This window comes from Pteropus alecto, unplaced genomic scaffold (assembly GCF_000325575.1).
Source record: "Pteropus alecto unplaced genomic scaffold, ASM32557v1 scaffold101, whole genome shotgun sequence".
NCBI lineage: Eukaryota > Metazoa > Chordata > Mammalia > Chiroptera > Pteropodidae > Pteropus > Pteropus alecto.
Window position 1 is genome coordinate 12,908,550 of NW_006432945.1, and position 14,279 is coordinate 12,922,828.

General features: G+C 32.9%; 1 protein-coding gene across 1 annotated transcript in view; it reads left to right on the forward strand.

Moving 5' to 3' along the window:
• Positions 1-14,279, forward strand: part of COP1 (COP1, E3 ubiquitin ligase) — a gene marked incomplete at its 5' end in the record, with an annotated part of 101,619 nt that overhangs the window by 36,045 nt on the left and 51,295 nt on the right. The window contains 2 exon segments of the mRNA XM_025044000.1: positions 270-346; positions 8,482-8,539. Coding sequence (XP_024899768.1) covers positions 270-346; positions 8,482-8,539 — 135 coding nt within the window.

Consider the following 14,279-nt stretch of genomic DNA (forward strand, 5'->3'; position numbering starts at 1 on the left):
TTTTTTGGCATTTATGGCTTCCTTAGTGATGGACGATATTAAGGAGTTTCTAGTTCTTTAAGAATGTGTACCATGGAAAAAGCTTAACTTTTTAGATATTCATGCGTTTATACTCTGCAGAGAGGAAGCATTGAGAGAATTGGATGTTGAGACAAAGAAGGACTTATAAAAAACCTGGAGTCTGAAAGGAATATAATATCGTATCTTGTTTTGATTTATACATCTTCTGTTTGGAGCATCTGCTATAACTCAAATAATTGTGCTTTCAGGAAATGAGTGGCTTATACTCTCCTGTCAGTGAGGATAGCACAGTGCCTCAATTTGAAGCCCCTTCTCCATCACACAGGTACAAAGCTTCAAACTCATAATTGCTTAGGATTTATGCTATAAAGTGCACATATAGTACAAGTCCCTGGGAGCCTTTTCCATGTAATGTACAAAACCCCTGAGAAATTACTTTTGGTCATGATCTAGAAATGAGATTCAGATGGCCCATCTGTTTCCTTAATGCTTTGAATTTTCATGCCAGGAACAGTTACTGAGTAGAATAGTGTAATATTATGAATTCACTGTTGGGTTAAAGGTTTGTTGGATTTCTTGAAATAATGGTAGCTTTAAATTTCTTCTGAATTAAAATCAGATGACTTTGAAAAATCTATAATTTGAAGACATGAAATGGTAATATTGTGGGATAATTTGATAAAGTAAAACGTAGGGTATTTTTCATAACTTGTTTAATTTTCTTAGATCACTTTCCCCAGATTTCAAATGAGGGAATTAGAAACATCTGTTAGTTTAGATCTCCCTGGCATTTCCTCATAACTCCGTTATTAATTTAATTAAGTCTTTCTGTCTTTCTGCTCTGTCAGAGCAGGGATTACATTTGTCTTGCTTGTGACCTTTTCCTGGGCTTTAGAACAGTAGTAGTGACTGGCCTCATTCACTAAGTGTTTGTGAAACACAGTGAATGTCTGTGGTCTCTTCTAAAGTTTATTTGATGAAATATGTACTACTTACAATTTGAATTTGAACTTTTTTGTTTGAAATGTTTAAATTAAGAGCATTTTATGTTTTTAACTTGCTAGTCCATTTAGGATAATGGTGCAATGGAAGCTTTTCAGACGAGTAGATTTAGGATAACACGTGGGTTACCAGGCAGTCTTAATGCCAGTACAAGAGATTACACTCGCCTTCACAGCCTGTGTCCGTTCAGGAAAGCTGTTGTGGGTCTGGTTTGGTATGATATGTGGGGAAAGGAGAAAGAGGTATGGGGAATTTTCTAGTTACAGAGCATTCCTGGGATATTTGCTGTTTTCCCCTTTTAACCATTTTATGGAGATCCTTGTGAGTTCTAGTTGATTCCGGGGTTACTTTAGCTGTCTTTAATTCAGCTGGTTTTTTCCATGCTTTATATTCTTTAAAACACTTGAAAATGATTCCGTCTGTGAGCTGCTGTTATTTTTAAGCTTAGCATTCACTTTCTGATATGAATGGGATCTTTGTCAATGAGATGTTTATTACGTGAGTGCATGCAGACAAGCAAAAGTTGTCTTATCACAAAATTTTACTAATAAACTGACAATTCCCATTATTCTACCCCTTTCTGTGTAATAGTAGCATGTCTTCCCATCTGTTGTGTCCAGGTCTTTGTTACTCAGTCTCTCACTGCTGGCTTTTATTAACACATGACAATATAGTATTATATTCATGTAATTGGCTCTATTGAATCTCTGATGTATTAGACACTGTTCTGTTTTAGTTTGGATAGCCAGGCTTCTTCAAGGAGGTGACATTGAAGGTGACACATGAAAGAAATGTGTAAATATGATTGAAAGTCATGGGAGAGTTTTGAGCAGGATCTGATTTAGATTTTAAAATGTTTGCTGGGGGTTTCCATGTGGAAAGTAGAGGAGAGACTGACTATCTGTGTCCCTTTCAACCCCCTGCCGCTGGAAGCTGGGAGGAAAGTTAGAATTGCAACAGTCCAGAGCTGGGGAGATGATAGGATTAGGATTTTATTGGCCTAGAAGGTGAGAAGTAGTCTTATTATAAAATAGATCTTCTAAAAGATATAGGGTTTTTTGAAATCTATGAAAACGTTATTGGAGAATTGGTAAAATAGTATGCAGAGCTATTGTCAAATGAGATTCTGGCAGACTTGAGGCAGGATACCAGTTGAAGGAAAAATGGCAAACATATTTTCTTCAAAAGATGTTTTCTTAAGACAAGGAATTTGAATATTCCTCAAGGTTTGAGAGGGACACTTGGGAAAAATTATATACCCCTTAAATACTATTGGAAAATTACCCTTAAAATTAAGGTGTGAAATGGAACATGTTGGAAAGACTGTTATGTTATACTATCAGTATTTGATTTTTCTTTATTTTTAAGAAATAGTATAGAGTTGGAGTTATAATGACTTTCCCCCATAATTATTAGCTTTATTATTGAAATGTCAGACAGTTTTTGTTTTTATTCCTCACCATAATGTTTTGGTTTCTTTTTTAAGCAGGTTTACTTTTTTAAAAGACTTTTTGTAGATTTGCGTGTTTTTTTCTATAATGAGGACTTTTATATGTCAAGTCACTGAATCTCTTACATAGATTCTGGGTTTATGATTATTATGTGTTTAAATGAAAAGAGAAACAGAAGACAAATAACAGGACCGCCCCCCCAACCATGAAATTTTGTCTTCTGTGTACCATGATTAACTGTAATTGTCATGCCCTGTCTGTTCTCTTCCTGCCACCTGTTTAGACTCAGTATCACGTGGAGTCTAGCAAGTGGTCTTTTAACTGTCCTGTAGTATAATGCCGGAAATCTGCTCATGTTTCTTTCCTGCTTAAAATTCTAAAGTAGCCTTCCATTGTATGTAAATTGGTTTAGATCCAGCTCTTTTTCTTGGTCTTCTATAATCACTTGTACCCTGCTTACTATTTTTGTGCTTTAGAGTTTAATTTAACTCCCAAAACAGGATATTAGGGTACCTTTATGTATACCGTTCCTTTTGCCTAGAAACTTTCCCTGGATTCATCTCTTAAGTAGCTTCTCCCCAAGGTTAGGTGATTATTAACATCTCTTAAGAAATATCTGCTATACCTGCATGGAGGACTTTTGAACATAAATGATGTAGTTTAATGAAGTTTATATGCTGTATGGGAGAAGTAGTGAAACCAGTTGATTGTTTCATTGCTGGGAGTACAAGGGTTACTTGCCTTAACTATGACCCTATACAATGCAAGGGAGTTGAACTTGATGTCCTAGGTGATGCAGGACATTGAAGAATCTTATAGAATTTCTGAACTAAACAAAAAGAAGCACAGAAAAATTGCATGCAATAATATAAGGGTGCTTTTCATACATCTGTAATTTCTCATTAAATTGATAGATAATAGAAATGTAGCAAGTTATGAAAACCTTTTTTTGAAACAGTACGGTTTCCTTTATTTGGAATATTAGAAGAATTTATTTGTCGGTCACTCAGCCAGTTTTGGGGGTGTATCAGGCATGTATAAAACACTGTTTTAGGCACTGGGGATACAGCTGTGAATATGAGACCCTAGAACCCTGTTGTCATAGTTACACGGCTTTTGGATAGAAAATCAGTTATTTTGGCACATTAATTCTGATTAAAATTTGGTGTACATAGACTTTCAATTTCGAGAGTTAAAATAATCACAGCCTGGTGAAGGTATTGACATTCCATTTCAATTCTGAAACCTGAGGTATGAATAGGCCAAATTACAAAATGCATGAGTATCAGTCAACACTCTTATTTGAAATGCAGATTTCTGAACCCTATACTCAGATCTAATCATTAGGTCTGAGGTGGATCCCAGAGATTCAAATGCAGGCTTGGGGGATCATACTTTAAAAGTATGTTAACACTGGTTTGGTAGATAGCGAATATGTGTATATTACCGAAATGTTTTGAAATATATCTCTAAATCAAATATGCTTATTTTTTCATAAAAGAAAACTCAGATACTCAACACTAAAGTTTCATAACTACCTTTAACTTATTTCATCTTTTGGGGAGGATGGGATAAAGTTTCTATTAACTTGATTACTCCCTGCTCTATAAAATTACATATCCTTTCGGAATGTCTTAAAATACCTCAGGTCAAGTTTGTGGGCTTGGGAAAACCAGAATAGTTAAAATTAAGTCTAGAGGAGAATTGTATTTATTTGCAGAAATTCTAACTATCAGCATAATACAGCATCTGTGTTAGGTGCTATTTCGTAATTTACATGTATTATCCCATATAGCCCTCAGAACAAATGCTGTGTAATAGGTATTTTTTTTATCCTTTTCATTTTGCAGAGGAGGAATTGAGTCATAGAGATGAAGTAATTTGCCCAGCATCACACAGTTAGTACATAGCCAGTATTCTAACACAGGCATCCCTATTCTAGAGCATTGGGAGGTGAAAGAGGTTCGGAAATCATCGGAGTTAAAATAAAACATTGAAAAGAAGATAAATAGAAACTTTCAGTTCGAAAATGGTAGGGCAGTGATTCTTCAAAAAGAAAATGTATGTCACTTTGGCAGTCTCACATAAGGATTCTGGGGTTATATTGCTGAGATTCAAGTTTTAACTTCATAGTTTATTAGCAGTTTGACTGTAGGCAAGTTTATTAACCTCTGTATACCTCAGTTTTCTCATTTGTAAGGTAAGCATAATAATACTCGTCATGACTGATAAAATGTGATAGTACATTTAAAGAAATGCTAATGCCTGGCACATTGTATGCCCTCAGTAGGTTTAGCTGCCTCTGTTATTGGTGTTAATAGATAGAATAGTCACATTGATTTTGGATGATTTGTTTGAATAATTGTGTCAAATGTTAAAGGGTATGAGGAATTAGGAAAAGTCAAACAGAAAGACTGATTTCTAGTATCTCTTAAGGTGCCTGCAAAATTGAGGCCGCAAAACCTAAAAGCAACAAACAAACAGAACAAACAGACTCATGGACATGGACAGTAGACGAGTGCTTATCAGAGGGTTGGGGGCGGTGGGGAGGTTAGACGGGGTAAAAGTGGTCAAATATGTGGTGACAGAAAGAAATCTAACTATGGCGGTGGGGAGGGGGGAAGAAAAAAATTGGGGCCACAAGATTTTTGGTTGTTTAGTGAATGGGATTTACTATTAATTTAAAATTCAACATTTCAATTTTATGTAAAGGAAATGATACTTGAATCAAGTATCATTCTCTGTTGTAGCAGAGAAAAAGCTCTATGTTAAGAGATAGACAGAAAAGCATTGATCTGTTTTTAATAACCAAGAATTATTGTTTTGGTAATCATTAAAATCTATGTTGATTATTATCAGGTTGCATATTGCTTAGTATTTTTGTTTTGGGGTACCGGTTCAATAATTTCATGTAGAATACTAGAAAGGAACAGATTGGCTATAGCTCCATATAATTTATTAGATGTAATTTATTTTTCTCTGTTGTATGTTCATAGTGAAAAAATCATGACAGCAGTTAGTTTAATTTCATCTGTACATGACATTTTTCTTTTGGTTCATTCAGTTTCCCTTATTTATTTAAAAACCTTATATTTTCTTTATCTTCAGTTTTAAATGATCTCGAAGTGCTTTATCTCGCTCACAGCTTAAATTTTCTAGCTAATGTTGTCTAGTGATAATTTAAATGTGAATCCTTTTTCAAATGAAAGTCCTGTCTAAAACTAGTCACCTGTTATTTTTATCAAGAATAAAATACTGTTTTCTCTCATCTACCTACTCATTATAGATATAACTTATATACAAAATGACTTGTCTGTCTTAATTATGAAGTGTATATCTTTGCTTCTTAAAGTGAATAAGTGAGAGTAGTTATCTAACATGTAGCTGCATAACTATGAATTTCCTTTGCAACTTGGTTTAACAGCTGCACATTTTTCATTTGTTTTTTAGCTAATCTTATTGTCAACAGCACGAACATTAGGAATTTTTAAATTTTATTTTCCCCTTCTTGATTCAAGTATATTATTTCTAACTCAGTTTTAGGTACTACCCTGAAATGTTTTTTTTGCTCTTGCTATTTATTTTTGATATCTTTATTAAAATTTTATCACTTTATTGACATTTATTTGAAATAATTGATGATTCTCTTTTCTATTTATAGATTGCTGCATGGATTTGAATCCAAACTCTGCTATTTGCTAACTTATTAGTGTTAGTAGATAGATTAGTCACTGATTTTGGGTGATTTGTTAAATATATTATCACTTAGTGCCTGGATTTCCTCACTTGAGAAATGAGAATGAAAATAGTATCTAAGAGTTATGAGGTTTAAATTATTTAGGTCAGTGCGTTGTGCATAGTAAATGCTCAAAAATAATAGCTGTTACTGTTTTTATTGTTGTTATTACCATCTGATGATTGCGGCTAACTCAGAGTTAAGAAGTTAATATAGCACCGAGCTGTAATATCAAGACAACCAACCCAGTCAGTGCTTTGTCGTATTCTCTCCTAATGATGTTACTTTATACACATAGACACACACACATGTTCAAAAAGCTGAATTAGAGAGGTTTATTGTTCATATTTCTTCTATTACAGTCCTAAATACATTAATAAGTTTTTCTTAATAAAATTAGACCTGATAAATTTCAAATCCTGCAGATATTAGTAAAATACTGTTTAAAACCTATAATTTCAATATCTCAACAAATTGATGAGTATTTTTAACACATATTTGAAATGTTATCTCACTGTACACACTAATGTATCAATATCATTGTTTAGATTTTAGTCAAAGAAATATGAATTAAACTCCATAAAAATCATATCTAGAAAATGCTCTGTTCTATTGACTTCTAAGTATGCAGCTACATACTTTTATTAATGTTTATACAAGTCCTAGGGGATTGGGTTTTCTTAGTGAAAGTAACAGAGATTTTCGAATACATGGCATCTCCTCATTTTTAGCCCTATTAGTCCCTGGATGGAATATGCTGAAAATAGTATGTGATCTTGTCATACCTGACTCTGTGCAAGAAAGTGAGCGCTGGTTATATTTCATCCAAAGAAACCCATTACAAGATTGTGTTAGTTCTTTACTTTGTAGCATAGGTGCTTAGAATGCTCTTCCTTGTGTAATTAAGTCTTACTATTGAAACAGGAAAACAATGAATTAAGATCTATTAATATGTGTTGCTTTTTTTTAAAAGACTGCTGTGAGGACTTCCATCTGATTTTTTTATATTTTTGAAAATGTGAGGTTGAATGTTATAGACTACTTTTATTAATAGCAGGTAAATTTATTGAATTGTTACCATTTTTTGACTTTGATACTGAGAACTTAACACACATATTTAAATCTCATACCTCTCTGAAGTGTTTTCCTCATTTAATAGATGGAGAAACTAGAGGCCAAGTCATATTAGTAAATTCTCCACAATCATTTAGCTGCTAAGGATTGAAACTCAAGCTCTGTGCTCTTCAGAGTGCTTTTCACGTTATAACCTTTGAGGTTATTTGAGTACTAAAGTAAAATAATGATTATTTATAAGTGTGTAGAGAGAACTATTGGAATAGTACCCTCAAATGCTTACATTCATTAGGGTAGACAATAATATAAATATTTTTACAGTAGAAATAGGGAAGAAGAGTTTTAAAAAATATAAATAACTGTTGGTTTATCGTGGGTAATATATGTTGTGCCATTGTCTTCTGTAGGCTAATTTATTTTGTTTAAAGACAGGGAGGAGACAGGAGTGATGCAGAGATAAGAGAGAAGTGGTATGATAGAGCTAATAGGAAGACAAAAGAGAGTCTGGACTTCCAGAGGTTTTTCTAGGGTTCAGTAGGAGAATGCACAGGATGTAACCAAATAAAAAGAACCAATGCAGGAAGCAAATAATGTTTGACCAGGACAGAGAAAATTGGTTTATAGATTTCGGATTATGGAAGAAAGATTATTGGTGTTTTACCATTTATTCCACTCCTTTTATAGTTTTCTTTCATATGAGATAATTACAACATTTTGGAGCTGAAGGGACTCTAGATAATCTAGAGTAAGGTAGTCCCTGCTCATCTCACTTTGCAGATAGGAAATAGAGTGGTTATAAGATCCTTGTCCAAGGGCACATAGCTCATTGCTGCGTAGCACAATATGTAAACCATAGCTTTTGATTGCATGCTTGTGTTCTTTTTCCGGTACTCTTTCCAGACAACTTATTAACCTCTCTAAAACAAAATGGAAACAAATACATCTTTGTATACATTTGTCTTCTGATTATTTTCTATTGACGTTCTTTCATGGTGTGCATGTTTAAGGTGGTATATTTACTGAATTTTTTGTTAATGGGTTATGCATTTATTTGACATCTGATTATTGGCAATAAATATTTTCTTTGCTTAGGAATTATAAATACTGGATTTATCTGTGGTATATTTTAGATTTACTTTTTCTGTTGCTAAAATAATGTAAACACTGAAATCACATTTTTCTCTCTTCATTTTGCAGTAGTATTATTGATTCCACAGAATACAGCCAACCTCCAGGTTTCAGTGGCAGTTCTCAGGTAAATGATACAGTTAACAGTACATTTTAGTGGTACCATGAATATAGTCATCTGAGTTATAAAATCATAGATTGATTTACTGGAATGTCTTGTCATAATGACAGCTGTTTTGAATACTGTGGTATTGATTAGGACTTGGATAGCTCTGATGCATAATCAGCTATTTATTTGCTCATCAATGATGAGCTTAAAAATTTTTTTTTGACATACTGGTAATGGTAACATCAGACCTTGAGAGGAAGGAAATACTATAAGAGGAAATTATGAATAATCAAGGCTTTGTTTCTGTCATGGGTAAGAAAGTTATAATCTGCTAATGAACTATTCATCATTATGTTGAAACATTAAGCTTTTCTTTGGAAAGTAAACTATAGGTTTGAGTAGACTATAGCTTTAACTCTCTTCTAATTAATTGTATGATTATTTTGACTTACTCTCTTCATCTGTGACTTGGGGATGCTGATATTTGTCAAATCTAATTTTGAGGCCAGATCTTTGCGCCTTTTTCTTTTTTTGACTTTTTATATTGAAATAATTTCAGACTTAGAGAAAAGTTACAAGAATGGTGAAATTTTTTTATATCCTTTATCCAGGATTGTCCAGATGTTAACATTTGATCACATTTGCTTTATCATTCTTATTCTGTCTCTTACATATATACACATAGAATTTTTTTGTCTGGATTATTTGAATAAAGCACGAACATAATGTTCCTTTTTCCAGTGTGTGTTTCCTTCAAAACAAGAATATTATCTTATGTAATCACAATATAATTTTAAATGCAAGAAGTTGACATTGTTATAGTGGCATTATCTAATTCCTGTATCTTATTCACATTTTACAGATTGTCCTAATATTATTCTTTGTAGTAAAAGGAAGAAAATGAGGCATTTTTAAAATGCATGTTCATTTGTATATTCACTTTATGTGATAGTGCAGTTTTTTTTATCAAAGTGAAAAGAAAATTTTTTTGGATCGTACAGCTTTTGTTTGTGTTTTTCTTTTCCCATTACTTCGATGACTGTATTACTTTCATGGTTAGTTTGTGTGACTGCTCTACACTTTGGTGTTGTCTTTGTATTCACGCATGTTTTTGGCCTATTCTTTTATAGTGAGTTCATAGACTGGCTCGTATCTACTTCTGAGTAGCCATGAAAACACCATACTTGAGTGTAAGCATTAGCATTGATGTACAGCAAAACTATTAGAAATTTTTAATAATTGATTAAAACTTAAACACGGGTGGGTGATTTAAAAATACAGTTCAAGAAGTAATTTAAGTAGTAATAATGGGTAACACTTATTTTGTACTTAATATTCATTGACATTGCTCAAAGTACTTTACATGTATTAACTAATTCTCAGAACTTCACTATGAAATAAGTACTGTTACTATTCTTTTCTATTTTTTTGAGGTTACTGGGGCACAGATAAGTTAAGAAGGTTGTCCAGATTAATGTAACTAGTAAGAGGAGGGAGCTGAGAATTTAACCCAGGCATTATTGTTTCAGAGCCTGTGCTTTTAAATACTCATTTATTCCACTACCGGATTTTTTTTGAGTACCTGCTATTTACCAGGCACTGTAGGCTCTGGGGATACATTATTGAACAAAAACAAAACACAAAAACCACAGTTGTAACCAAGCTTCTGCTAGTTGGAGAGCTACTAACAGTAATAAAGGTAGAATACCTTCGAACAGAGAGGAGGTGAGGGAGCAAGTCACATGGTTAACTCTGGGAAGAAGTTCTAGGCAGCAGGACAACCAGCAAATAAGCCCTGAGGCAGGAGCATCGTCCAGAGGTCCAGTGTGGTTGGAGAGGAGTGAGCGGAGGGGTGGGGGCGGGTGGAGAAAAGTAGAAATGCGGCACAAACGTAACAGTGGCCACTGGTGCGTCACTTCCTCAGGCTGTTATAAAGACTTTGGATTTTCCTTTGAATGAGATCAGTTAAACTTGGTCTATAGGTACTTGTCTCACTTCATACTTTGCATCAAAAGATATACATTATTGGTAGTTGTTCCGGAGCGTTTAGAAAAATGGATTGACTACATTCTCTATCAGAATGCCAAATAAATAAATACGTAGTTGGACAGGCAGATAATCGGGAAGAGAGTAAACTAAAGACTCTTCTGAATACCTTTGTGTCAAAGAGTAGTTCTAGATGCCGCTACAAACAAATAATACTAGTGAAAATATTGTGTATCAGAATTATGAAATGTCATCAGAACTGTCCTCAGAAATTTGTCATTAAATATATTCATTTTTAGATAAGAATTAAAGTAAATGAAGTAGGCATTCAACTCAAGAAGCTGGGAAAAACTTAAGATGGTATATTGGAGAGATAAGTAGAGAAAGAGCTCAGATACAGTAAAACGTTTCAATATACAATTGAAATTGGCTATTATAGTGTGGAACAGATTAAATAGTGCTGATGCATACTAATACAAGTGGCATTCTTAATGAAATGTATAATTTTCAATAAAAATAAAATATTTAAATAGATTAAAACAATTATAGAACAATTTGAATAGATCAGTTATCATAACTATTAATTTAATACAATTCCAATAAAAAAAGCCCAAAAATATTTTTTAAGGTTGTGCAGAGACTGTGACCAACTGACTCTAATTCATTGGTAGAATGAATGAGTCATAGGCATAATTACAATGGCATTTACCCACTAAGTTATTAAAATGTATTCTAACTGCTATAACAAAGGAACATAATGAAAATTTAAAAGCCAACTGAAGGGTAATTAAGAGTTTAACCTGTGCTGAAGGTGATCATTGCAGATCAGTGGTGAAGGGGGAGGTTAAGTAATTGGTGTAGTAGCCAGGAAACCATTTGCAGGAAATTTAGCTTTCAATTTTACCACTTACTATAAGAGTCTAGATCAGTTAAATGATTTAAATAATAATAGCACTATAGAAATTAATAAAGAAGCTTATATATAAAAAAGCATGATAAACAAAATTTTAAACCCAAACCAGGAAAGGTATTATAAGCATGATAGGTAATTGTTTTAATTGCTTCAAAATAAAAAAAAAAAAGCTTTTCATATCAGTTTCATATTTTTGATGAAAATTCCAAATGGGGTAAAATAAAATAGCCAAAGCAGTCTTGAGAAAGAACAAAATTGGAGGCATCACACTTCCTGATTTCAAACTATATTACAAGGGTACAGTAATCAGAACAGTGTGATCTTGGCATAAAAACACACACACAGATCAATAGAACAGAATAAAGACTCCGGAAATGAGCCCACACATACGTGGTCAATTAATTTATGACAGAGGAGCTGAGAATATGCAGTGGGGAAGGACAGTTTCTTCAGTAAATGGTGTTGGGAAAACAGGCCACATGCTTAAGAATGAAACTAGACCACTATTTTATCCCATACACAAAAATTAACTCAGAATGGATTAAAAATTTGAGCTTAAGACCTGAAACTATAAAACTCCTAGAAGAAAACACAGGCAGCTAAGCTCCTTGATGTTCATCTTGGTGATGATATTTTGGATTTGACATTAAGAGCAAATGGATACAGTGGTATATACATGTGGTATGTATATCTGTGACATATTATTCAGCCATAAAAAAGGAAATATTGGCATTTGTGACAACATGGTTGGACTTTGAGGTCATTATGTTAAGTGAAATAAGTTGGACAAAGAAAGGCAAATACTGTATGATCTCACTTATGTGTGGAATCCTAAAAAAACAAAAACCAAATCATAGATACAGAGAACAGATTGGTGGCTGCCAGAGGCATGGGCTGCCAGTTGGGCAAAATGAGTGAAGGGAATCAAAAGGTACGAACTCCAGTTATAAAGTAAGTCGTGGGGATGTAATGTACGGCATGGTTATTGTAGTTCATAATAGTGCATTGCAGATTAGAAAGTTGAAAAGACTCATAACAAGAAAAAATTTTTATAACTCTGTGGTGACAGTTATTAACTAGAGTTATATTCGTCCTCACTTTGCAGTATATACAAATATTGTTATACACCTGAAACAAATATAATATTATATGTCAATTATACTTCAACTTAAGAAAAGTAATACAAAGTGTTCTTGAGAGAAACTAGATTTCTAAAATCTATGTATGTATGTAGTTTTTGTTGTTGTTGTTGTTTTAAATTACAAGTAATGGGGAAGAATATAATCTTCACCAGTGGTCTTGGTGCCATTTCCTTGATTTTGCTAAGGGACCAGCAATTTTATGCTGACTTTTGCTTTTGCATCTCAAGCGCATGCCCAAGGACAACGAAAATAGCATATAACGTGTTACTGTATTTATGAACATAGTTTTGATCTCATAGATATCTTGAAAGGGTCTGAGAGACCCCCATGTGCCTAAAGACCATACTTTCTGGACCAGGCTTTGTGAAACCACTGTTCTAAATTATGCAGCTTTTCTCTTGAATGCCAGTTTGTTTTTATGAAAATGTGTGTGTTTAACAGTTAATTTGTTTTATTATTTTGCACTTGGTCCTTGATCTTACAACGATTACTTAACTGTGTAAATAATAATGAGGTTTTTATTCAGCATCGTTTAATTTATGAAATTATTTTGGAAGGAAGTGTTATTTATATATTAAATTTACAAATTTCAGTTAACCGTACAGAACACTTTCAGCTTCATTTAGAGTAGGGCTCTCTTCTTAGTGGAATTGATGGGGAACTGTGCTGTGGTAACAATTATTTCTTCATTGTGCAAACATTGATTTTGTTTATCTTTTAAAGATCTTTTGTATTCTTGGTCATTCGTTTATATTAAGTATGTGAAATGGAATATTTAGTTCTGAGTGTTTTTATTTTCAATTTAATTTCATTCATTAGTAATCAGTTTTTGTTAATTTTATAAAGATTTTTCATAATTTATAGGCTGACATTAAATGATTGTTTTGTATAATCATCAAGTTTAATTTGCTCTATTATCTTTATGGTATGCTATATACTTTTTTAGCATTATGTGAGTTTTTTACTTTTAGCATTATATGAGTTTTTTCCTTAGTTACCAGGTAAGATATTTATATGCTTCTGTTTTCGCTTTGGTGAGATTTAATTATTTTTGAGTTTGGTAAGTTTGGCTATTTTTCTTTAGAGCTAATCTAGATAAACACGAATGATGAACATTTCTTTTTGATTTCTAGCCATATTTATATCCTACCTATAAATTATAGAGCTTATCCTGCATTTCTGTTCAGTCTGATGATTGGCCTTATAGATTATCCGCAACCAATTTATATTCTCAAAATTCTTATCCCCTCACAGTTAACATATGTCTGTTCATTTATATTAATGTTATTTGTGAATTCAATAATTAAATAAGTGTGGCAGTGAGACAACTGATGTGTATATACCAGCAGTTATGAGGCAACCTGGTTTTGGATGGATTAAAAAGGAATTGCTCTGAGTAAATAAATTTAAGAAAAGCTTAGGATAAATATTAGCAAAATAATTATGAAGGGAAAATTAGCTCTAAAATCTGGAAACCAAACCAAATGGTATTTTCAACTACTTGTTTGTTTCACGTGTCATATTTCTGACTTTTGTTGTTATAATTATTCTCACATTTCAGACTATGAAGTCTTTGTTTCTTCATGGAACTGATCACTTTTTAAAAAATCTATAGTCTTCCCCTTAGAAATTATAAAAAATATGTTGATACATAAGAAATATATTTTATAAATATGTAAATTAGAAGCATAGTTATAACAAAAGAGACTTATGAACC